Source organism: Nicotiana tabacum, chromosome 18 (genome assembly GCF_000715075.1).
Source record: "Nicotiana tabacum cultivar K326 chromosome 18, ASM71507v2, whole genome shotgun sequence".
Lineage (NCBI taxonomy): Eukaryota > Viridiplantae > Streptophyta > Magnoliopsida > Solanales > Solanaceae > Nicotiana > Nicotiana tabacum.
The window spans coordinates 103640531-103665039 of NC_134097.1; the positions used below are offsets into that span (position 1 = coordinate 103640531).

At 34.8% G+C, this 24509-nt stretch overlaps 1 protein-coding gene, 1 non-coding gene and 1 pseudogene across 2 annotated transcripts; 1 reads left to right on the forward strand and 2 right to left on the reverse strand.

Annotated features, from left to right (window-relative positions):
- Nucleotides 1-336: 336 nt before the first annotated feature.
- Nucleotides 337-408, reverse strand: TRNAC-GCA (transfer RNA cysteine (anticodon GCA)). The gene has a single exon. It is a non-coding gene; the product is annotated as a tRNA-Cys (tRNA).
- Nucleotides 409-12452: 12044 nt separating this feature from the next.
- Nucleotides 12453-16287, forward strand: LOC107775443 (cytokinin hydroxylase-like; annotated as a pseudogene).
- Nucleotides 16288-16587: 300 nt separating this feature from the next.
- Nucleotides 16588-23511, reverse strand: LOC107775442 (uncharacterized). The gene is made up of 15 exons (XM_016595171.2): nucleotides 23277-23511; nucleotides 23087-23186; nucleotides 22893-23003; nucleotides 22463-22560; nucleotides 21945-22028; nucleotides 21406-21539; nucleotides 21229-21301; nucleotides 21095-21140; nucleotides 20869-20978; nucleotides 20651-20758; nucleotides 20521-20580; nucleotides 20213-20274; nucleotides 18906-19221; nucleotides 17260-17745; nucleotides 16588-17129 (listed from the first exon to the last, which is right to left on the reverse strand). The coding sequence occupies exons 1-14, from the start codon at nucleotides 23355-23357 to the stop codon at nucleotides 17545-17547; spliced, it is 1584 nt and encodes a 527-aa protein (XP_016450657.1). The 5' UTR covers nucleotides 23358-23511; the 3' UTR covers nucleotides 16588-17129; nucleotides 17260-17544.
- Between the last annotated feature and the right edge of the window lie 998 nt (nucleotides 23512-24509).

Genomic DNA, 24509 nt, shown 5'->3' on the forward strand with positions numbered 1-24509 from the left:
TAAAGAATGTTCCATTGTTAATACAGGCAGATAATAACAGAAGAAATTGAGGTTCGAGAGTAAATTTAAGGGAAATAAAAGATAATTAATTACGCACTGAAAAGTGAGCAAACTGGAGAGAGATACAATCTTACCGTAGAAATAAGATTGATTCGTCAAAAAAAAATAGAGATCAAAAATCAAATTTAATATGCTAGTGATTCCACATAAATCTGCATTTTAATCTACAATTGGGATATCCTAAAACAAAGAAGAAAGAAAACGAGAAAACAATATGGTCACTCAGATTGAACCCTCAAATACAATAAGCGATTAAAAATCGCTGTTGAAATATATAGGGCCCAACCGGGTTCGAACAGGTGACCTCTTGATCTGCAGTCAAATGCTCTACCACTGAGCTATAGACCCTGATGATGGTAGAAGCTACAGAAGTATTATTAATATTATATGCTCCTCTTTCATGAATAACACAGCCGCAACGTCTTGGGGAATGGGGACAACGCATCAAGCTCGAATACTCATATTATCTTAGGATTTAAGTATGCTGGAATGGTCGACAGGTACTGACAGTAAATTCCGCAACTTAGTTCCAACACATATGTCTTCTCTACAAAAGTTTGGTGAAAGCCCTGAGATAACAAAAGAAAACTTTTCATAAATCATGGTAATTAGCTATCCATAGATACTATTTGCTATATTACATTCTGTAAATACGTTTTACATTTTTATAAGATGTATTTAGACTACTATATTCATGAATACAATAGGAAAAGGGATTTTTACCTATCTATACCATATATCAAACATTATTACCTTCATTGTTTAAGGATTGTGTTAATTACATTTAAGCATACCAAATTACCTTTTATATACCATAATTCAAATTAAGGGTATAATTATTCCTTCATTTATTTTAGGCGTGATTTTAGGACTGTATTTTCACGTTATTTGGTTTACCCGCCTCTCTCTCCTCCCACCCCCCACACCCCTTATGATTTACCTTCAGTTCCCCACCCCCACGATTTACCTTCATTTTTTCCTCCATTCTCGTACAATCTCTTTTCACCCACAATTACCATCACTTTCTTCTCCACTTAATTACCTTCAGTTGATAGTATCCCCCACGATTTGAATTCACTTCCATCTTTGTCTTCAACTCCTAAATCATGAAAAAAACCAACATTCCCCAAAAAAATCATCAAAAGCTATATTAGCTGATATTCTAACCTTTGATTTGGGTGTTTTAACACCAAAATCACCACCAAAAAACCCACAAATGACGCATGCAAGTGAACAAACTACTGGTATTTCATCTCCTAGACAAATTCGTGCGGAAATGAGAAGCAAGCATTTGCACGATGTTGATGTTGGTGGAGTTGATAAACTAGTCGAGAATCAACTGAAACGCAAGGGGAAAGAGTTGAGTGTAGATGACGATTTTGTAGATGATTCTCCCAAAGTTCCATCTGTGAAAAAACACAAGGTCTCTCCTTCTTCATCAAAACCAAAGAAGAAGAAACCCTCAAAAAAAGTACCAAAATTGGTTAAGGAAAAAATTTCAATAAAGGTAAACACTATTTATGTTTCCTCACTGTTTTGTAGTTTGATTTTGGTTGTAAAAATCTGTTGTTCAAGTGTTAATTTAGTGTTCAAGTATTTTTTGGCCAAATGTGGTATTGTCCTAATTTTGTAGATTATTTTTCGCAATTTTGTAGGTTTAATGGAACTGTGATTATTAGACAGTGTATACTGTAGTTAGTTTGTAGTTGATTTGTAGTCTGATCGTTAAATTGTAGAGATGGTATTTTTCATTGCAACATGTATTGCTGCTACATTTAACTTCATTCTAAATACAATTTATCTACATGTTGTGAGTTACTTGAAGTAACTGTTACATTCTGTAGATAATGTTTACAAGTGCATTGTTCTTCTTTGATTGTTCAAGTGTATTTTGGTAAAATGTGGTGTTGTCCTAATTTTGTAGATTCTTTGTCTCAATTTTGTAGTTTAATTGGAACTGTGACTCTTAGACAGTGTATAAATGTAGTTAGTTTGTAGTTGATGTGTAGTCTGATGGTTAAATTGTAGATATGATATTTTTTATTGTAACCTGTATAGCTCATATATTTAACTTCATTTTAACTACAGTTAATCTACATTTATGTGAGATACTTGAAGTAACTGTTTTGTAGATTCTTTGTCTCAATTTTGTAGTTTAATTGGAACTGTGACTCTTAGACAGTGTATAAATGTAGTTAGTTTGTAGTTGATGTGTAGTCTGATGGTTAAATTGTAGATATGTTATTTTTTATTGTAGCCTGTATAGCTCATATATTTAACTTCATTCTAACTACAGTTAATCTACATTTATGTGACATACTTGAAGTAACTTTTACATCCTGTAGATAATGTTTACACGTGCATTGTTCTTCTGTTATTGTTTTGTAGTTATAGGTGTGGGTAGGCTATTCTTCTTCTAGTTATATTTTGTATTTGTCATGTAGTTATATGTAGATTACTATTTCCTTTTTATGCAAACTACTAATGTTCATTAATTTTATATTTTCTACAGAATGGACCTTACTTTGCACAACAAAATATTAATTATTGTGTGCTTAGATTCCACAGTTTGTGTGATCCTAGCATACCTAGCCGGATACAAGTTTTACTCTCTCCGAATGCTTTAAGGGTTTTCAGAAAAACTTGTTTTGGTTACTTATTAGGTCTCCCCAAAATCTGTATGCAAAACCAATCACTTCGTCTTCTGATGAAGTATGAATTGACAAAGTCTACTGACTCATATTTTTCAGTACTATTTAAGGGTGAAAAATTAAATTTTTCCTTGAGAGAATTTGGGTTGATAACTGGTCTTAATTGTGTGAATAAGTTTTCAGACTATGGTTACACTTCCACCTATGTTAGCCCTTTAATGAATACATATTTTCCGAACAAAGAAAGGGTTGAGAAATGGCATTTGAAAAATGTAGTGACTAATAAAGCATGGGCAAACGATGTGGATGCGGTGAAGTTGTGCATTCTTTATATGTTGGAATTTTTTGTTTGTCCTTCTGATAAAGACCATGTGACTTTCATAGACAAGTTTATGTTCTTTCTAATAGAGTCTGGTAATTTTGAGTCATACCCATGGGGTATCAAATCCTTCAAGCAGATTATTGAATCTGTCCGACATCGTCTTAATCCCCATGTACATTCTTATCTGATACGGGGATGCTCATTAGCCTTGCAAGTGTGGCTATATGAGTGTTGCTCGTCCGTCAGCACCGAGCTTGCTACGAGATGTTCTGAATCTATTCCTCGCATTTTAAGATGGTCAGCTACAAAGGGGCAGATTTGGTTAACTGCAATTGAAGAGAAGATGATCAAGCCTGAGTGGATCAAGGTATTTTTTTTCCACTTTTGTATGATGCTACAATTACATTCATAATAACTACATTGAATCTACATTTTTTTGTCACTTGAATTAACTGTTATTTTCATCATTCAGTTCACAAACATGATTGAATCTGGAGAAGATCTTGGAGTGCTTAATCTGCCAGACAAGATTCAATATGAAGATGAACATGGTGCTCAACCATCACATGTTCCAACTGCTGCTTCTCCATCATTTGAACCCAAATATACAGATTGTCAAGAGGACATTGAATCTGTCAGTAGCAAGCTCATGAAGTTGGAAAAGAGGATTGTGCAGGTATTATGAATAACTACAATATATTGACATAATTTGCTACATTTTGACTTCATTACATAACAATTATAGTATGTTATACATTGTAGTTAATTTGTGGTATAAATCTATAACAATTATAGTTTGTTGAATTGTAGTGTAACTGTAGCAGTTAGAATAAGATTACCAACTAATTATATATTTAATTTTTAGGTTGATGGAAAGTTAGATGCCTATAGGAAGGATGTTTTTGAGGAACTCTCAAGCCTTCGAGAGTTCATAGATCAATCTTTGAAGGGTGTTATGAATGTGATAAACAAGAGGTTTGATTTGGACGAGTCAAAGGTAAGAATTTACATATAATTTTGTACTAAGACTAATTAAGACATATGAATAAAGTAGTCTCAAATATGAATAAAGCAGTCCATGTTCGGATAACATGTCAGTTTCTATGTCCTTTGGTGTGTAGACAGTCTTAGGATCACAATACTTTGGAACGACCATGCTACCAAGTACTGCTGCAGTACGTTTGCGCTGTATGAATGTTTCGTCCATTAGGCAGCATGTGTGTTGACGGCTGAAACTTCTTATCTTGAACATTGCCGAATCATTAATTGACGTTGCCTTGAAATGCCATTTACAGCTTTCAGCAACACATATAAGCCAGTAGCTACAAAAGAAATACAATATTTACACAAATTTATGAAAAAACTACAATTAACTACAAACTGACTACAATTTAACTACAATTTATAAAATCCACCTATCTTCAATCATACACTGATTTTGCTGATATATTATCCACAAATAACTACATACCTTCTATGACTAGATCTTTTTACTCTGAACTGGAACTTGTGCATCACTGAATAATTCTTCATTGCAGCAGCTACTGTTTGCTTGTCCTGATAAACTTGTCCTTCTTCAATATATGTTTGCGTAGATTCAGTTATTATTTCACTTTGATATTCCTCTATAGCTGGTGAGGATGGAAATTCAAGTAAGTTTAGGGATCCAGACGAACCTGCAAACAATAAATTCATAAATGTAGTTTCTATGTAGATAATTTTGAAAGCAACATTGCTTTATCCTTTTCAGTACTATGTGAGCTTTGTAGTTTAATTGTAGGTAATTGTAGTAATATTGTAGATAACATAGTAACACCATAACTCTCTGCAATGTCGAATCAAACATACCTGCACTGGTGCTTTCATTGTTGATTGCCAATTCCATATTGAAATCTCTTACGCTTATACATAAAGGATACGAACCTAAGTTTTTATTCTCCTTTTTGGTTTCCATGTAAGCACGAACCCCCATATCATTCCTAATCTCCATTGGAGGACAATTCTCGTTCACAATGTATTTGATTTCTATAATTTTATCCGATATATCAATCGATAATTGTTCTGCAATTGTAGAACTGAGAATTCCGTAGTTTGCATTATCATCTACCACAATGGCATCAACTTCAAAATCTCTAAATCTACCATAGTTATCCCAATTACCATTCGATTTCAGCATTATTGGGATTTTTGACATGATTTCGTGTAGTTGATAGGAAAAAAGACGAAGAACAGATATAGTTTCTACAATTTGAATACTGATATCGACGAAGAGCAATTTTGTACAATTTGAGACGAAGAACAGATATAGTCTCTCTTCAGTAATTGTACAATTTGATTGCGTTTTTTGTGAGATCTCTTTCTGTTGAGGAAGGAGAGAATTACGCAACTGGTGCCTTCATCAGGAAGAGAGATCTCCTTCAGTTTCAAAATTGGAATAAAATCCTTGACAGAATCACATCAGATTTGGTGCCTTCATTTTAGGGCTTTTTTAATGGCAAAATCTACCTATTTTTGGATTGGTATATAATTTGTAGTAAAAGTGTGGACTACATGGGTAAATAACAAATTATGAACATTTTTGGTAATAATGTTTGATATATGATATAGATAGGTAAAAATCCCATTTAATAATGTACACTACAATTCAATTTGTGACGTGATAATTATTCAGCCGAAATTGCAACGAGTCGACTCCTCCCTTTTGTTGCTGGCTCAAGAGTCTCAAGACCATTCACATTTCACCAATGTAACATACATAAATATTCAACCCACTTACTATATACTTCCTTAGCTTCATATTATGTTTATATTTATTTGAATATACACAAAATTTAAGAATTATAACAACAACAACATACCCAGTATTATTCCACATCGTGGGGTCTGGAGAGGGTAATTTGTACGCAAACCTTACCCCTACCTTGTGAGGATAGGGAGGTTGTTTCCAATAGACCCTCGGCTCAAGATAGTATAAGTACCACATTAATCTATCTATACTATATTAAATGCATGAACTCCCTAACTTAAAAGTTAAATTACCTAATCTATACTATATTAAATGCATGAACTCCCTAACTTAGAAGTTAAATTACCTAAATACCCTCTAAGTAATTTAATTATTATTTTTATCTATCTATACTATATTAAATGCATGAACTCCCTAACTTAAAAGTTAAATTACCTAAATACCCTCTAAATAATTTAATTATTATTTTTAGTTAAAAAAGAACAGAAAAGAAAGTGTCGTGCAATAACACCTCAAACGAATGGATGTGTCCTTTGATAGTTATTAACTGGTTCAATATTAATCCTTTGCCTAAAAGTTGCTTGATTACAAATCAAACCATTCTCGGTAAAGAAATGTTTATGTCAACCTCAAATATAAAAAGAATTTGAAGAGAAAAAAGACGTTGTATATTATTTGTCTGTCTCATATTGTAAGTTTGTCTTTCATGTTCTCATATTCCCACCCGATCATATATTTTCAGTGTTTAATTAATCTGGTATATATTATAGTACACTTTTTATGAAACCTTCTAAAAATCAGAAAATCCTTTGACATATATTAATTTTTGGTATCTTCATTTACTTTTATTTCATAGCAATATTTTTGGTTCTGAAGTTTTATTTTTTCGCGTTATTTTAATTATTTTTAATATTTTCTCCATTTCAATTTGTATGAAGGTGTTTAATTGAGCATTGATTTTAATAAAATAAGAAATACTTTTGAAATTTATTGTCTAATATAAGCTATAAGAATTTTTGTGGCTTCTAAATTGATCATCTTACTAATGATAATAAAAAGTTTAAAGTTAAATCGTTACTAAATATAAAAAGATTTCATTTTTTAAGACTGACTAAAAAAAGAATATCACATAAATTCGGATAGAGAGAATACTTCTTGATTTTTTTTGTCGTAAACCTCTAAAATATTAGATTTCTTTTAGCAACAGTTTTGTTGTTGGGAACTTGACTTCACAATTATTTGATTTCTATAACTTAACAATTCTTTTGTTTGCGTTGTAGTCTTATTTTAGTTATTTGCATGAGGTTTCATGCCTTTTACAGTTGATATAATTTTTATCTTTACCTTTTGCAGTTACTAATACATTCTATAGATCAGTAAATATTCTTTTTGGGTTATTTTGTTAGCCTTAATTTTCTTACTTGATGTGTTTTCGAGCCTTTGCTTATTGTTTTTGTCACGAAATGTGATTTTAGCGTCTTTTTCAAACATGTATTTGTAAAGAGTTTCATCTTTATTCTCACTCTTGTTGCTATCGGTATTTTGAATATTGTGCCACTTGTGATTATAATACATTAAATCATGAGATAATCTAATCTTCATATCCTGCAACTATATTAAGGTAGATGGTCTTAATTTCAATATGATATCGGCTTGCCTGCTATCTCATTGGATTAAAAGGAACTAATAATTTTTACTACATTATCTCAGTTAAACATTTTATGTAATTAATAAAAAGAAAGCAAGCAGAACGTAACTTTTTATGTTGAATAATGGAGACGATTGTAAAACAAACATTGATTAGCAAATAAATATGTCTGCATGCTTTTATAACTCAAATAAGAATTCTTAAAACATTTATATAATTAAAATTCAACATTTTGCAAAATGAATTTTATAATAATAAAGTGAAATAAACGTGCAACACACGTTCCGAGAGACTAGTAAAATTATAAGCAAGAAGGGACAGTATCAAAAAGCCATATAAAAACAGAATAATACAACAAGACAGTAAAGTGATACAGAATTTAAGAATTAAAAAAATAATAATTTATGAGCTTAAACATGATTATCGTAAATTCATAGTGTGAGGACATATATCATTAAGAATAACAAAATATAGAAATATATTTCTAACCGACTAAAAAGGAAATAATATCACAAAAACGAAAACAAAGGAAGTATGTGTTTTCAAGGTATTTGTTTAATTGGAACTTTTATATAGAACTATTGTATGTGGGTTAATACCTATATTAATATGGTAATTTGATTAAAATGATTCTTATATATTCTCGAAAGCTTTGATCAATTCAATTGATATGTGCACCCAAATATCGATTAAATAATAAACAAGAAAAGAAACAGAAAAGGGGTTCTTCATCTTTTAATTTTCTTTATATGTATCGCCGCAATATTTGATAGGACAGATAAATTCGCAAATTAATCGAAAAAAGCATGTAACAGTGCTTGTAAGTTATAAACATAGTTAGAGTTAAAAAGAAAAAATTACTCAGATCAGCCCCAAGAATATCTAAAATGAGCCTCCTTAATATCATCTCATCAGTCGCTGGTAACTAATTGTGTGGAAAAGATGACAAAATCAATAGAAAATGTGATCCTCGTTTTGAAGCGCAAAGTTATATAAAGGACAAGCGTATAACACATAATTACATATGTTTAAAAACTTTATGAGCTGGCAAAGTTCTTTTGTAGAGTCCGGAACCAAAATGAGGTTCTTTTGGACAAGTAGCACCTTAATAAGTGTAAAAAAAAAGATGACATTTTTATATATAGCGCCCAAATACTGGGCGCTATATATTAACGTTAACTGTATCGTTAATGTATAGCGCCCAGTATTTGGGCGCTATATATAAAAAGCTGACACTAACAGTATAGCGCCTAAATACCCGGCACTATATATATTTTATAAAAATCGTCTTCTTCTTCTAGACGACGACTGCTTCATCTTCCTCAATATTTAACTATCAAAAATCTTGGTCCGCCACTCCCATACCCGCTGCCCCACCATTTAAAAAAAAAATAAAAATTGGGTCCTCCGTCACATAAAAGATGAAGAACGTAGGTCCCACATTCGAGTAGAGCTTCGCATTATTGTTGATTCACACTTTCGGAGTCAAATTTTCAATCTATTTGTTTTCCGAAAATTCTAAATCGAGGTATTTATGTTTATTTTAAGTTGAAACTTTTATAATAATGCATATTATTTGATTTGTATGTGTTCTATTTCGGTTTGTGTTTTTTTTCGAAACTAGTATGTTAAATTTATCCGGATTTAATATTAGTGTTTTATAAAAAAATATAAATTTGTCAAATAAATTTGTTTGTTAATATCCTGATTTATATATATGTGTTTTCATGTCATTTTGTGTTTTATTTGCATTTGTGTTTTCATGCCGTTCTGTGTTTTATTTGCAATTAAATTTATTTGTTGGTTATGTTTAGTTTAGATTATTTTTTAGCGTAGTAAAATCTAGACCCTTTTAGCGTAGTAAAATTTAGAGCCTTGTAGCATAGTAATGTGTAGTATTTTAGCTTAGAATTCCTTTTGTTTAAGTATCTTATACTGGTAGTTGAAAATGCAAACTTTGTACAATTAAGTTAATAATTGTATCAACACACATAATTACTAATGTTAATTTGGTGCCACTGGGCCTCAAAATATCGAGCCCGAAACCCGGAGGTATAATTTTTGTATAACGCTAAAAATTGTGTATCTCAAAAAATTAATATTTAATATACAGAATAAAATACAATTAATGTTGTTTTAATTTACAGTTGACGACATGGACGCGACTATACATCCCGGCTCTCGGACTTTGGATCTATTAGCCCTACAGCCCCAGCATAGATCCGAGTATATATGGGACGGACAGTTGCTTACGCAGACTTTCCGGGCCAGGAGAGTGGATCTATTGTGGGAGTTTTTGAGTCATAGAGTTCTACATCTCCGCGTGGTCCATTACCTGGAGGAGATGAGATTATATAGGATTATTAGGATTGGCCGGATACAGCTCGACTGAGCTTTGATCACGACCTTGATTGAGCGGTGGCGACCGGAGATGCACATTTTCCATCTGCCCATCGGAGAGGCCACCATCACACTTCAGGACACTGATATTTTATATGGCCTGTCCGCTGATGGCTTGCTAGTTTTACTGCATGCGACCATGAGATATTATTCGCGGTAGTCTTATTGGGATATGCTGCACATGCTCACGTGTTTCAGGCCGGAGGACGAGACTGTAGCATCTGGGTCCAGTCGTATGCAGTTGGTCCCAATTAGAGACCACCTAGAGCAGATCCACCATACTATCACCGACGAGTCAGCGAAGGTGGATGTATAGCGATATACGAGGTTGTTGTTGCTCCTTCTACTTGGGGGGTCTTGTTCCCGAACACTTCGGGGAACCTAGTGAGCCTCCGTTTTCTGCATCATATTGGCCGGTTCGAGGATACAGCCATCTACAACTGGGTGGTGCTGTCATCTCGTATTTGTACAGGCAGATGTGTAGGGCTTGTATCGGCACACAGAGAGACGTTGGTGGCTTTCTGCCGCTTCTACAGGTGACAACATATTCAAATAATATGCCCATTAGTTACAATTCTACCTAGTTATAGTTAATCTTATACTTTACGTCAACTTTGTATGTTAGGTTTGGGCCTGAGAGCGATTTCTGCAGTTTCAGCCACCTCTACCACAACTACCAGCTAATGTAGAAATGTCTTCTTCTCGGCCGCACGTAACATCCAATTACATGGCCAAAACCACCTGCGGCAAACAGCCTTGTATACCATCGGACTTGACTCTCATACCTGCATCTCACGACACTTTTTACGTTGTGCATTTTACAAGCCTTGCTTACTTGCGCTTTATCAAAAAAAAGCATCCCCTTTGCAAGCATCGTTGGTCTAGACTCATCCCATATTACTGGCCGGATTTCATCAAAATCCCTTGTGAGAGCTTCCACATTCGGCACGGTTGACAAGTTATCAATGTAAGGAATTTTCCTTGAATGAAACGGCACTTTGGACTCGTACACTCTTCGTCTAGAGGGGTCTCTCTTCAAATCAGGTCCTTCCTCCCCATCCTCACCATCCTTACAAGGAAAGGGTGTCTCGTCTCCGGATTCATTGGCATTGTTATCGTAATCACTGTTCTGTTCCTCACTCTGTGCATCTGCCAGATCCCGATGTAATACGTCGTTTTCGGGCAATTGAATGAGTACGGGTGGTTCAACTTGCTCGTTTTCACTGCACAACCAACAAAAATATAAGCTATTGAATTAATAAATGCTTTCCATATGGCTATATCACTTCACTTACAAGTCGTAATGTGATAAAATTCCATGATGGACGTTTTCAATTAGGTGATGACTACCGGATGGGCCACTTATAAAATTCATATCTGGCTGGTACCCCCTATTAAATATATGAGTGTTAATACAAATTCAATACACCAAAAATATACATAATTAACACAAATGAAAATTGAAGTTTACCACTCGTCTTGTGAATTATGGAAAGCATTGTATAAATTATTTTCTCGCTGCTCATTCGTCGGCGGTGATAAGTTTAAATCAAGGAAAACTCTTTCATCTGGAACCTATCTGGCAAAAACTGCTCCAGAATAACCACCCGATGACTGGGGGTTATCTCTACTACGTACAACCTCGTTTTTTGGAACGTCTTCGACATTCACGTACATCTCCAACATTGTGATTACAAGAAATTTCCGGCATTCATCCGGAGTCCTCAGAAAATCACTCAAAGTTTCATCATCGTCGATGTTAAACTCCGAGTAAAAAGCAACCCCTTGTGGAGTGACGGAATACGGATATCTTCCGGTTACTTTAAGTATCACTGAACGTTTCCTCACACTCATTTTTTTGCATAACAACGATATCAATCTATCGTACTTCATTGTAAGTGGCAATTTAACATGACATTGAGCAGGTAAACTGTAGCCCACGGAGTTATTCTCCATCACAACCTCACCCCCCACCCCCAATCACAATGAAACTCTTATTCTACGCTCTTCAGACATAATGAAAAGATGCTGGAGAATTTAAGAACAATAAACGTTTCAACAAGAGTTAAAATTTTTTTTGAATGAATTTCTATACAATTCTAACCTCTTTATATAGGAAATAGCTAGCCGGGAAATTATATATATATAGCGCGCGCCCAAAAAGTGGGCACTATACGCTTTTGAATTATTGAAGTCAGGAATTATTGGTGGGGCCAGAAAAAAGGTGTATAGCGCCCAAATAGTGGACGCTATACATAAAGTTTTATTTATAGCGCCGGGTATTTGAGCGCTATACTGTTAGTGTCAGCTTTTTATATATAGCGCCCAAATACTGGGCGCTATACATTAACGGCACAGTTAACGTTAATGTATAGCGCCCAATATTTGGGCGCTATATATAAAAATGTCATCTTTTTTTTTTTACATCTATTAAGGTGTTACTTGTCCAAAAGAACCACATTTTGGTTCCGGATTCTTCTTTTGTAAGTCAGTTGTCCCCGCCGCTGAGATTCTTGTGGGCTCTTCAAACTTTCCTTTCTATAAATACCCATCACATTTCTCCGTAACCCATAAAAGGAAAGTTCTATAAATAATTCTCCTAACTTAATAACTAAGAGAGAGAGAATGGAATTCGTCTAGTTTTCTCAAGTTCTTAGCTTGTTAAGCATGGCTGTCATTCTTTTGTTTATGCTAGGGAAAATGATATATTCTTGTTGGATTTTGCCTAAGCTGATGTATCGAAAGCTTAGGGCAAATGGATTTGACGGACAAGCTCCAATTTTCCCTCTTGGAAATATAAATGACATGAAGAAGGAGTTGACGAAGTTAGCTTCTCCTTCTTTGAGCATTGGCAATCATGACATTCATTCATTTGCATTCCCATACTATGCTCGGTGGCAAAGGTTGCATGGTACGTAAGTTTGCATCATATTTTAACACATTATCTTGATAAAGAATACTCCATAAGTTTCATTTTTCAGTGGGGTTTGAGGGTTCTTATTCTTCGATTTTTATTATATCTTTTGTTTCTTTTGCTTCAGTTTTCTTATTATCTTGCTACTTACTCATGGTTTTTTCACTATCGTATTTCATTTCTATGATTTTCTTGAATTGAGGGTCTATCACAAATAGACTCTTTACCTTTACAAGGTAATGATAAGGTCTGCGTACACATTACCCTCCTCAGATTCAACCAGTGAGATTATATTGTTAGTTAATGTTGTTGTTGGTGGTGTTTGAGTGGACGCAGAATATAAGTTAAAAGTTGTATTTTTTATATTTGCGCAATGTATGCCATGTAAATGAACCAATATTCGTTTACTTCTTGTAGGTAAAGTATTTTCGTCTACTGGCTGGGAACAGAGCCATTTTTGTACATAGCAGATCCTGAATTTATAAAGAAGATGTCAGCGGTTGTAATGGCCAAAAGTTGGGGGAAAGCCAAGAGTATTTAAGAGGGATAGAGATCCCATGTTTGGGAATGGCCTTGTTTGGTGGAACGGAATAATTGGGCTAATCAGTAATCACAGGCATGTTATTAATCCTGCTTTTTCCCCTGCCAGCTTGAAGGTATCTCTCTTCTCTCCATGTGTCTCTCTCTCGGCACTTTCTTATTAGATTCTTAATTAACAAACTAATCAACAACGATGACAAGTTCGTCTTAGCCCCAAACAAAGTTAGAGTTAATCGTATGAAATTTTCACTTCTTTTTTAAAGCTAACTCATATTATTATCATACCGAAATCAAATTAGAGTGATAGCGAAAATAAATTCTTTTTAATAAACATAGTAACAATATTTAAAAGTTGTCTAATAAATTTAAAGCTTATTCCTAACTATTAAGTGTTACATACATGAGTTTTTTTCTTTCATTGTGCCCTATCTTTAGTTAAGGCAACATTAATTCCAAGGATTTATAGGTCTTTCAATATAACTTCCTTCCATCTGATTTTAGGTCTACCTCGGCCCCTTTTAACATCTTCATTCACCATAGTTTCATACCTACATACCAGTGTCTCTATAGGGTGATGGAAGAATGGGAAAATCATCTCAAGCGGCCTTCTCTCATTTTATCCTCAATGAGTGCTATTTGCACCTTCTGAAAAATGCAATTTAATCTTATCTAATCTTATATGACCGCACATCCATCTTAGAATCCGTATTTCTTGAACACTAATCTGGTGGGTACGTGAGATTTTTGCAGTTCAAGATTCATTATCATATATATACCGATCTTATCGTTGTTCTATAGAACTTATCTTTCTTGAATAGACATTCACTAATCAAGTAGGGAAATTTCATCAAGATTAAAGTCAAACATTTTTAAAACTCGAATCGATTGATGTGACCCAGACATAGCAAGAGGACAATATTAAAAGTGGATGATTGAGTCGCGACTCTCGATCGCGTAGAAAGATCAAATATTTGTATTGTATAGATAGATAGGGATTTTCTTTTTGTTTTTTTTTCCTCACCAATAATCGAGATAATACATCCAAAGCCAAGCGTTTTGCACCACTGCCTCAGCTGATATGAAGGTCCAAGATCGTAATACTAATAATTGAAACAAAAACAAAATACAACGACTTAAAATTCCAAGTAAAAATTTCTTCAATACATGATTTTAACTTTATGAGTTCAATTTTTAAGGTATTTAACATTAAATTTATTTTATTTTTAAAAGTGTGATTCAGATCTATTAGTTGTTGCAAGTTTAATAGTAAATTTTGTACATAAATTTATGTCGGCGCTGAAAGTCTTATATTAGATGACTTAACATCCATCTCTGACTACATGGTACGTGACTACGTGTATCACCGTATCAGTACCTTCTGACACCATTTTCAAGTACTCAGGTAGTATGCTCGTGTGAAATATATTCACATAATTCGATCATTAAAAAAACTATGATAAGCAGCCTATTGCAACCAGTTAAATTATAGTGTAATGAACGTGTTCTTTGAAAATCAAAATTTAATATTCATCATCTAAAAGCCTTCCCTTAAAAATAATATTGTTAAATGATCATAATATTCACTAACAACATAAGCACCACTAAACATGGTTGACAGGGTATGACAAGCTTAATGGTGGAGTCGGCCACAAATATGCTAGACCGCTGGGCGGCCCTCATCGACTCAGGGAAGAAAGAAATCGAAATCGAAGTCGAGAAGGAAATCACAAGCACAGCAGGGGAAATCATCGCGAAAACAACCTTCGGAATCAAGAACGAAAACCGGGGAAAAGTGTTTGATAAATTAAGAACACTGCAAATCGCTCTTTTCAAGTCCATACGTTATGTTGGAGTACCATATGGGAACCTGATATATCATAAAGAGTCGTTGAAAGCACAAGAAACTCGGGAAAGAGATTGACGCTCTCCTTTTATCAATCATTGAAGCTCGAAAAAAATGGACAAAAATTAATATTCTCAACATGATCTTCTGAGTCTGTTAATGGTAGATGAGAGTGCTAATGGCATGGATGGCCGGCTTGGAAAGACGTTAAGTAAAAGGGAATTGGTGGATGAGTGTAAGACGTTTTTCATTGGAGGTCATGAGACCTCTGCATTGGCACTTACCTGGACTATGTTGCTTCTGGCCTTGCATCCTGAATGGCAAACTCAGCTCAGAGAGGAAATGAAACAAGTGTTTATAGAAGGTGAAATTGATGTTACACGGCTTAATGGTCACAGAAAGGTAATCCCATTGTCCTCTTTTTTTCTTTCTTTTTGGAACTCAAACGAGCAGCTTTAATAAATTGAATCAAACACCAAGAAGTTTACAATAAAACTAGCAGCCTGCTCCAAGTACCAAGTCAGACACATTATCACAAACGAATGGGATAAAGACGTTCATAGTTTACTTGTTTCAGTTATGTATACCTACACTACATCGGTATTGAACAATTGAAATGTTTGTTAATCATGCAGATGGGATGGGTGATGAACGAAGTGCTAAGACTATATTCACCAGCACCAAATATACAGAGGCAAGCTAAAGATGATATTCAAGTGGACAATAATGTAGTCATCCCTAAAGGAACAAATATATGGATTGATGTGGTGTCGATGCACCACGACAAGCAGCTTTGGGCTGAAGACGTTAACGAATTCAAACCAGAAAGGTTTAAAGACGACGTGTACGGTGGATGCAAACACAAAATGGGATTCTTGCCTTTTGGTTTTGGAGGAAGAATGTGCATTGGCAAGAATTTGTCTCTCATGGAGTACAAAATCGTGTTGTCCTTAATCCTGACTAAGTTCTCTTTCTCCATCTCCCCAAACTATAAGCACTGCCCTTCTATCCTGCTTTCTCTTAGGCTCACACAAGGATTGCCTCTTATAATCCGACCCCTTTGAATTAATTACTACAATAACTACTCTTTTCATGATTATTACCATCAAAGAAAAGAAGAAAAATAAGCTACTAATAGCCAGCTACACTTTAAGAGGCAGAGATGTTTATCTCTCAATTTTCTTTATGTTCTCAATGATACTTTCTTTAGTCGTGCTTAAATGGAGAAGTGAGGATTCATATAGCCGATCCCAACTTATTAGGGATTGAGGCGTAATTGTTGTATACTTCAAGTCATAATCAAATAAATGTATCATAAAAATAAAAGTGTTTTTGAGGAAATATTCTTTGGAGAAGGTATTGCAAATGGATTCTGAAGTACGACATTTCATAGGTGACTTCCAACGATATGCTAATAGAATGGACAGAACAGCCTATGATGTAAAGATTAATGATTGAACAGCTTCGTGCAAAATGAGGATCACTTTGGTCTGTCTATTAAGAAGAGAAAGAAAAGTAGTACTTAGCTCAGAAGGAGCTTGTTAGAATAATGTCTCGTTCCATACTCTATGTTGACTACCAAGTGGCATTCCAGCAAGTTATTACTCAGGCACCCACATTCTTGGTATGTCAGCTACAGCTTACATCATGTCTGTTACTCTTTCTTTTTTCCTTTCATTCCTTAGCTCATTCAAAGCTAATTTGCAACATAGTAACATAACATGTAATAATAAGGCCCATTGGTTTATGTTACACCAAAAGGCTACAAGAATGGTCTATTAGAAGAATTATACCGGTGACAGAAGAACCTGACTTACTTGAATATACAATAGCATGGAATATATATCCAGAAGTGCCTGTTTGCCCCAAACCACCTCACATATAACAATGGGCATGCAACTTATCATTGAGTATCAAGGCATCATCACTAACGCCCCTTCCAGAATGAAGTGTTTTGATCTTTACACCAACAAGGTTGCAAACCTCCGACTCCATCTTCAAACAGCTGAATACAAATGAAGTTTACAGAATGCTTTGTAAAACAGAAAGAGATTATAAATTAATCATGATTAATCTCATTCTGATTCAGCAACTGCATCAACTAAAAACATATACACAACGGGAAGATCAGTTACCTGGTGAAATTTCCTAGCCATGACGTACAACGCTGCACGACAACTATCTCACTCAAGAATTGACTGGGATTTTAGTGCAGCTCAAGGAACTGACTCAAGCTGCCAACTTGTACACTTACACGCCAGTCAGTCATTAACCAGACCAACTTTAGCACAATCACAAAAGGAATATCACTTACATGCCCAACCTCGTGCAACCATACATAAAGAATAAATTGAACTAAAAAGAAGTTTCTACTTTGGTAACAAGTTCATGAGACCTATGTAAATGCATTTAGAGAAACATTAGTCTTTGAGATGAGGAGGAAACACGGTATCAAAAACAACCCTTGCAAAAATATGTCTAATCTCATGCAATTTTCCTAATGCTAGGGACTCATAATCAATTTTACTGCCTCGTTTTTGTCGAAATCCCTTCTCTTTTCCCCTTCTAACACACTCAAATATTGCATCAACCTTTTGTGACAATGCCCATGGGATAAACACCTGCAAATTGAAACGGAAAGGTGATAAAAGGGAAATTGTATAACCCCAAACAGCTGCTTGAGCACATAAAATCACATCAAATTTTTTGGAACATCAACTTGAAAACAATCTAACTGTCCTGATACTGGTGGCAGAGACGAAAGGAAACAGGTAAAAATACAAAACTACCCAGCTACAGTGGCAGAAAATATGAGGAACTTGTTGCTGTAATCATTCTTCTTTTGTACCAAAGGGTGAGGCTTAGCGTTCAATGAAATGGGTGAAAACGTGAGAAATTAGGGTTCAAATCCCAGCACAGGAAAAAAGATGCCAGTTGCTTTCTTCCCATCAACCTAAGTCTTGATGGACAGAGTCACTTGATATCTGTGTTGGTGAGACATAGAAGGTATCCGGAGGAATAATTGGAGATGTGAGCAAGCTGGCCCGGGCTCCAACATAATACAAAAAAAATAGGGGGGGGGGGGGTGTTGGGAGGAAGATGACGAGGAAGTTCAATGAGAGGTGCAACAAACAAGAACAAAAAAATGGAAATATGGACAGAGTCACTTGATATCTGTGTTGGTGAGACATAGAAGGTATCCGGAGGAATAATTGGAGATGTGAGCAAGCTGGCCCGGGCTCCAACATAATACAAAAAAAATAGGGGGGGGGGGGTGTTGGGAGGAAGATGACGAGGAAGTTCAATGAGAGGTGCAACAAACAAGAACAAAAAAACCCGGTGTAATCCCACAAGTGGGGTCTAGGGAGAAGTGCAACAAACATGGCAATAAATGACAGCTAAAATCCTTAAAGCAGATTAGCTCATTTCCCTACTCAAGCAGAAATGTTCAGATATCTTGTTGGTAGAAGTAGAAAAGCCCAAATCAAAACCTCCTAGTCTTTTAATTACTATTTTGATAAAACTCCTTAGTCTTTACCATTTATTTGGATGTGTTAACAACAAGAGAATCTCTATGAGATAAGGCAAGATATACTACAAAAAAACCAGCCATAGATCATGTACAAGATATCCAAATTCTGAATGCATGAAGCTGGAAGTTGGAGTGAGTTAGGTTGCCTGTATATAATTATGACATATGCAAGGTAGTCCTTGATTATTTATTTGAAGCAACTAAACAAAGAAAGAAAGAAAAGTTTTTATGTAGAAATTTCCTACGAACCAGATCCGACTTTGGCGCTTGAGGATACTCTGTCAGAGCTTGGGAAATAAAATGCTCATCAGTCATCTTTCGTAATGCAGCTTCCACATAAGTGGCAAGATCCATCATCTCATCCAATAATGCTTCATCTGACTCTACAATTCGGAAGTCTAAGAGCTCAGAAAACCTTGTATCATGTGGTTGAGAGATCTTTCCCGCTACTCCTAACACATCTGACAAAGATCCACCACAGTGGACAGCAGCGCTAAAAGCAGCAACAACCAAAGGATCTCTAGGTCTGTCCACCAGTGCTTTATGGAATGCTAAGATTGCAATCCTAGAGAATCATTTTTAGTGCTCACAGAGTCAGAAAAAGAGAAATTTTAATCTCATAAGCAGATGCAGACAACTTCCATGAGATGCAGTAGATCACACATAGATCTACCCAAAGGACTCATTGCATGGACATATATATAATATATACACGCAAACTGTTCCCACCCCCACCCCTCAAACCCCACCAACAAACCAAAAACGAACCCTTCCATTTTCCTCTTCCTTTCAACCAGCAAAGAAAAGAAAAGTTCTCCTTTCCTATTCCTTTAGTTTGAAGGAGTCAAGACAAGCACAAGTAACTGTGAGTTATGAATTATGATAGCCAGGTAATAAAAAGAGAATTTCAACACGAAGGGCATTGCTGTCCATTGTCTCTACATAACGCTAGGGGAAAATCCCTTACTCAGAATTCTTTATTCCACGACATATAACATTCCATATCTACAGTGTCATATAAATAAGTCGTCTTGTTCACTGCATTATCTTCAATTTCCATTCACCACAATAAAAGAATGAAGGTTTAACATTTAAAAGCTGCAAAACTTCATTTTAACCGCTTATATTATGTGTGGCCAAACACATTATCCCATGTTGCCTTCGGCTCCTTCATCAGAACGTGATCTAGTATAGCACAAATCCGTGCATTCATCAGTAATTCTCTAGAAAAATATCAGTCAGTTTTACCCAATCAGCTTTTCTGGAAGCTTCTTATTTTCGACACTATTCAACAAAACTTTTACTACATTTTCCTTTTCTCCTTCAGTTTGGGATTAATTGAACTCTAAGCATTACACTTGCCCTGTCTCGACAGAACAAAGAAAAGACTATTTCAGGAATGCAAACAAACAAGAAATTTTTGCAGCATCATTAAGTTTCTTTTATAGTGACTATGTTCTAGATTGCTACTTCAAATTTTTAATCTATAGATCATATATGGAATCTGGAAATGGAAGAGGCAAATAACAAGTTTAAAGGCAGAAATAGTTTCTCACCATAAACTAGAATGGCAAGGCCTGTCGGGAGCCAGAAGGTTGTCCAATGTTGAAAACAAAGACTACATAACACCAACATGAAGATGTGATTGAAATGCTATAACAACCACGTAAGTTATACAACTAGAAAATTCAATCTTACTCCTATTTTAACAGTGCAACTACAGATAATTTTAATAAAACTACTACATTTTTTGGGAGACAATTTTTTATTCCCTTTCTTTATCTCAGTCATTTTGAACAAGAATACGTATTTGCTGAATGCATAAATGATACATGTAACGATAAAAATATAGATTCCTGTTTACCAGAAGCATATTAGATCTCTTGTCACGCCTTCGAAATCCCTGGGAAATAAAGTAAGAAGCCTGCCAAATGGAGTGATACATCAAACACTTAGTATAAGTAGCATAAACAAAAAAGGTTAAACTTTCATACCTGGATTGGTAGAAGAATTTCTAGAAGTCCAAATTTCCATAATAATCTCAATGAAGCTTCAGCAGAACCATATGCCAGCATGTAATTCATTTCCATTAAGATCCTTCCCTACATCATGGGGATAAAAGTATAGGAACTCAAGAAATTCTTTTTGCTGACTAAAAGTAAAAGAATATAGCCTAACATAATGAAGAATCTTAAAAAATGGAAACTCTTACCTTATCAAGTTTAGATATGGAAGATGCTAATTCTTTTACAAAATGAGCTGTTTCTCTAGAAAAACGAAATCCTAAACGGCCTGCTATCCTCACTCCACGCAAAATGCGAGCTGCAAGAAGCCCACCCAAAGTTAATGAAAAGATATTACAACTAGCAGGTCCTGCAAAATAAGATCCAACAAGAATTATACAAAATGACAACGAGACAAAAGATATTCTAGCTTACCACAGTCCTCGATGAAAGAAGCACTTGCGGGAATCACACATCTCACCTGCAAATGCAGCTAGACTAAGCACAATTTTACACTATTAAAGGAGGCTAAACAACAATAACGAAAACTGTAAAAGATACATGCACACTTTAGCCCTTCTAATATCTTCCAGTCCACCCAAGTAGTCATAGACTATCCTTGCAAATGGATCAAACATCAATCTACAAATCAAATTCTTTATTTAGTTTTTCTATTGGAATACAGAAAAAATGTCTATGATTTAGCATATGAAATTGATAATTCAGTTTACATCTGTTTTACATACCCATTGATAGTAAAATCTCTTCCCAAACAATTTTTCCAGCGAATGAAATCAGCCTCATCGCACATGGCAGGTCTACGAACAACATTATAGGAATTCCTCTTAAATCTCCTCCCAGTGGTGTTAAAGCTAGAAACCTGTTTTGACACAGATTGAGATAAGTATATAGTAGGCGTTTGGACATAACTAATACTATTTGCAAATCAATGTTTGTTTTGTGTCCATTATTTAAACTTCAACTTGAAATAGACAATTTGAAGTTGAAAAACTAGGTTGAGGAGTATTTCAAGTAAAATAATGGTTTCCACTTACAAAACTTTAATTTTTTTTTTAAGCAAAACTCATATCCAAACACCAACTTCCAAATACTCTTTTTGAACTTCAACTTCAAACATTCGTGTTTGCAACTTCAACCAAATATTTGCCCAAATGGGCCCTTCCAAAAGATAACTTCAAAACCTTCACCAGTCTAAGGAGATATACTCTGCTTAATAAGGAAAAATAGATGTCAAACCAAGAAAAAGATGTTGCCCGAGAAAAACCTCCACAATGGTATCATCAACATGCACGTGGCATATAGGGAACCTCCTTCCAACAATTTCACATCGCTGAAATGTTTTCAGTACCTGCAAATGATTGATTGTATCCCAAATTAGCAACAAAAAAAAATGGCTCCATCGTTAAATAACAATGTGTTCAAACCTCCAGAAATCAAAACAATTTCTACTCAGTAACATAAAATAAAAATTGGTTAACAACCCTATGGCCATGCCTCATAATTAGTGCCTAATAATTCCATGGAAACAATGAAAGTCTGTGTTGCCATAAAAGTTATAGTAAAAGGATGAAGAGAAAATTCAATTTTAAAGAGCACATGAGAGAATATCAGTACTAGTTAGGAGCGCTTGCAGATGTAAGTGATAAGATACCATACGAGCACTATTTTGTGACAAAAAAGGATATCCTTGGCTACCCAATATTGACAATTTTCCTTTCCTCCTTTTCCTGTCTATAGAACAATCTTCACAAAATTATAAATTAAAAATGGGGTGCAGCTTACCTCTTTAAGTTCAGCTGACGTTATTATATCGAAATCTTTAGGAGTTTTGTTCAATAGAAGATCTCTAACACAACCTCCAACAAGGTAGACCTCAAACCCTGTGAAAAGAGAGTAAAAAGGTGATAGTAGCAAGGAGGCGAAACAAAAATCCTCATCTTACAAAGAGCAATACACAATTTACAACAAATTCCTACATAAATATATTAATTAGTTTATTCGTGGGGATTGCACATTCATAAAAGATAAAAAGTCAAAAACTCTCGCATCTTTATAAAGTTAGTTCTGAAAAGATCTTTTTCTACCTTGTGCGATTGGACTAACTTTATATCAAAGAATAGCATAAAACCCCAACTAAACAAGTATTGCCATTTACAAATTCCAAAACTCAAGATTGCAAGGAGATAATCAAATATCGTTTTTGAGCACATACCCTTTTTCTTTAGCCCATTCAGAACCACTCTTGTAGGCTTTGCAATCATTGAGGTACTAATTCCAAGTTCTTCTGAACTCAATTTCTTCCATTTAGGCCCACTCTCATCACCTATTCAATTAAAATTAACAGTCCAAAGTGCCAATTCACAATATATAGCTAAAAAAAAATGAAACTTAATATCAAGGTTTTACCTTTTACATCTGAAGTATTATGGGATCGATTCTTTAATACTATTACCGGATCCACCAGCGGTGCAACATCTAGTGCAGCAATAGAACTGCTCTTACGGACCTGAAATCAAGTGAAAGTAAAAAACTTGAAGTGCTGAAAATGAAATTTTGGTTTCAAAGAGAGACATAATATGTGGAAAAAAGTAATGACCTTGTGAAGGCAGAAGATGAGGGGACGATGAAAATTGAGTCGGGTTCTAAAGACGAGAGCTTGAGCTGCAGGTATTGACATTATGATACGGGGAGAAGAGCTCACATCCACTTTTAAGCCATTTTAATATCTTTCGAAATAGGGCTTCAATGTGTTTGAGAGGGAAAGGATATGGATAGGGTTATAGTATTACCTAACAATAAAAACGAAAAGGGTTAATTATGTCAGTTAGTTCAAGGTTGTCCCTCTACTATAATTTATTATTTATATTTGTCCCGTTATATTTTTCATCCGAATTAATCCTGTTAACAAACTTTTTTTGAATTGTCCCTAACTCTAATGGCCCTCCATCGTAGCACATGACCCCTTTAAAATTTTGTCCATGTAAACAGCTAAATCAGATGGTCCCACCAAATTCAAACTCCCTCGATTCATAAACTTGGCCATTCTGCCCACATTTTCTCCCCGTAACTCGTAACCCCTTTGCCCACTAGATAAATAATCAAGATCCGACTAAATTAAGAAAGAGGGTCATTTGGTCAGTTTTTCTTAGAAAAACACAAGAGAGACGACGGTGGAAATTCAAGAGAGACCTTTGCATTTAGTTTTAATGCGTTCAATTGTACCATTTTCCCGTATACTATAGATTTATGTTATTTTGTTTAGTTTCTTGAATTCAAATGAAGCATTTTCGTCTTAGGGTTTCATATGTGTTGTTTATTAAACTTAGGGTTTTCAGATTGTCGTCTTAAGGTTTCTATGTTTTCAGATTTGTGCTTGGTCGAAAATACCATTAAGCTAGGGCCTAGTGAGTAGTTCTATTAACAATAAAAAGAATCACATAAGAAAAAGTACAAGTAAGGGGCAAAAGTGACAGTAGTGTAGCATCCATTACCTTGGTAAGATGATCATCTCTAAACTCCTCCAACATATCATGAGGGTGAAGTCTCTCTCACAGCCAATAGAGGTATCTTCCAAAGGCAAAAAGGATTGGCAAACACTAATGAGCTAGATCTTACGTTACAATTCCTATTTAAGCATGAACAACTTCACCTACTAACAAACATGTAAAAAATAAGAACTAGAAAGAATAAATTTTTTATGATCACTGTAAAGTTTATAATACTCTCTAATGATATTACAAATGATAATGCTAACATAATGATAGACTAAAACAAGAAAGAAAATTGAGCCAAGCCCTTCCACCATCAATTTTGTGAAATCTTCTATTTG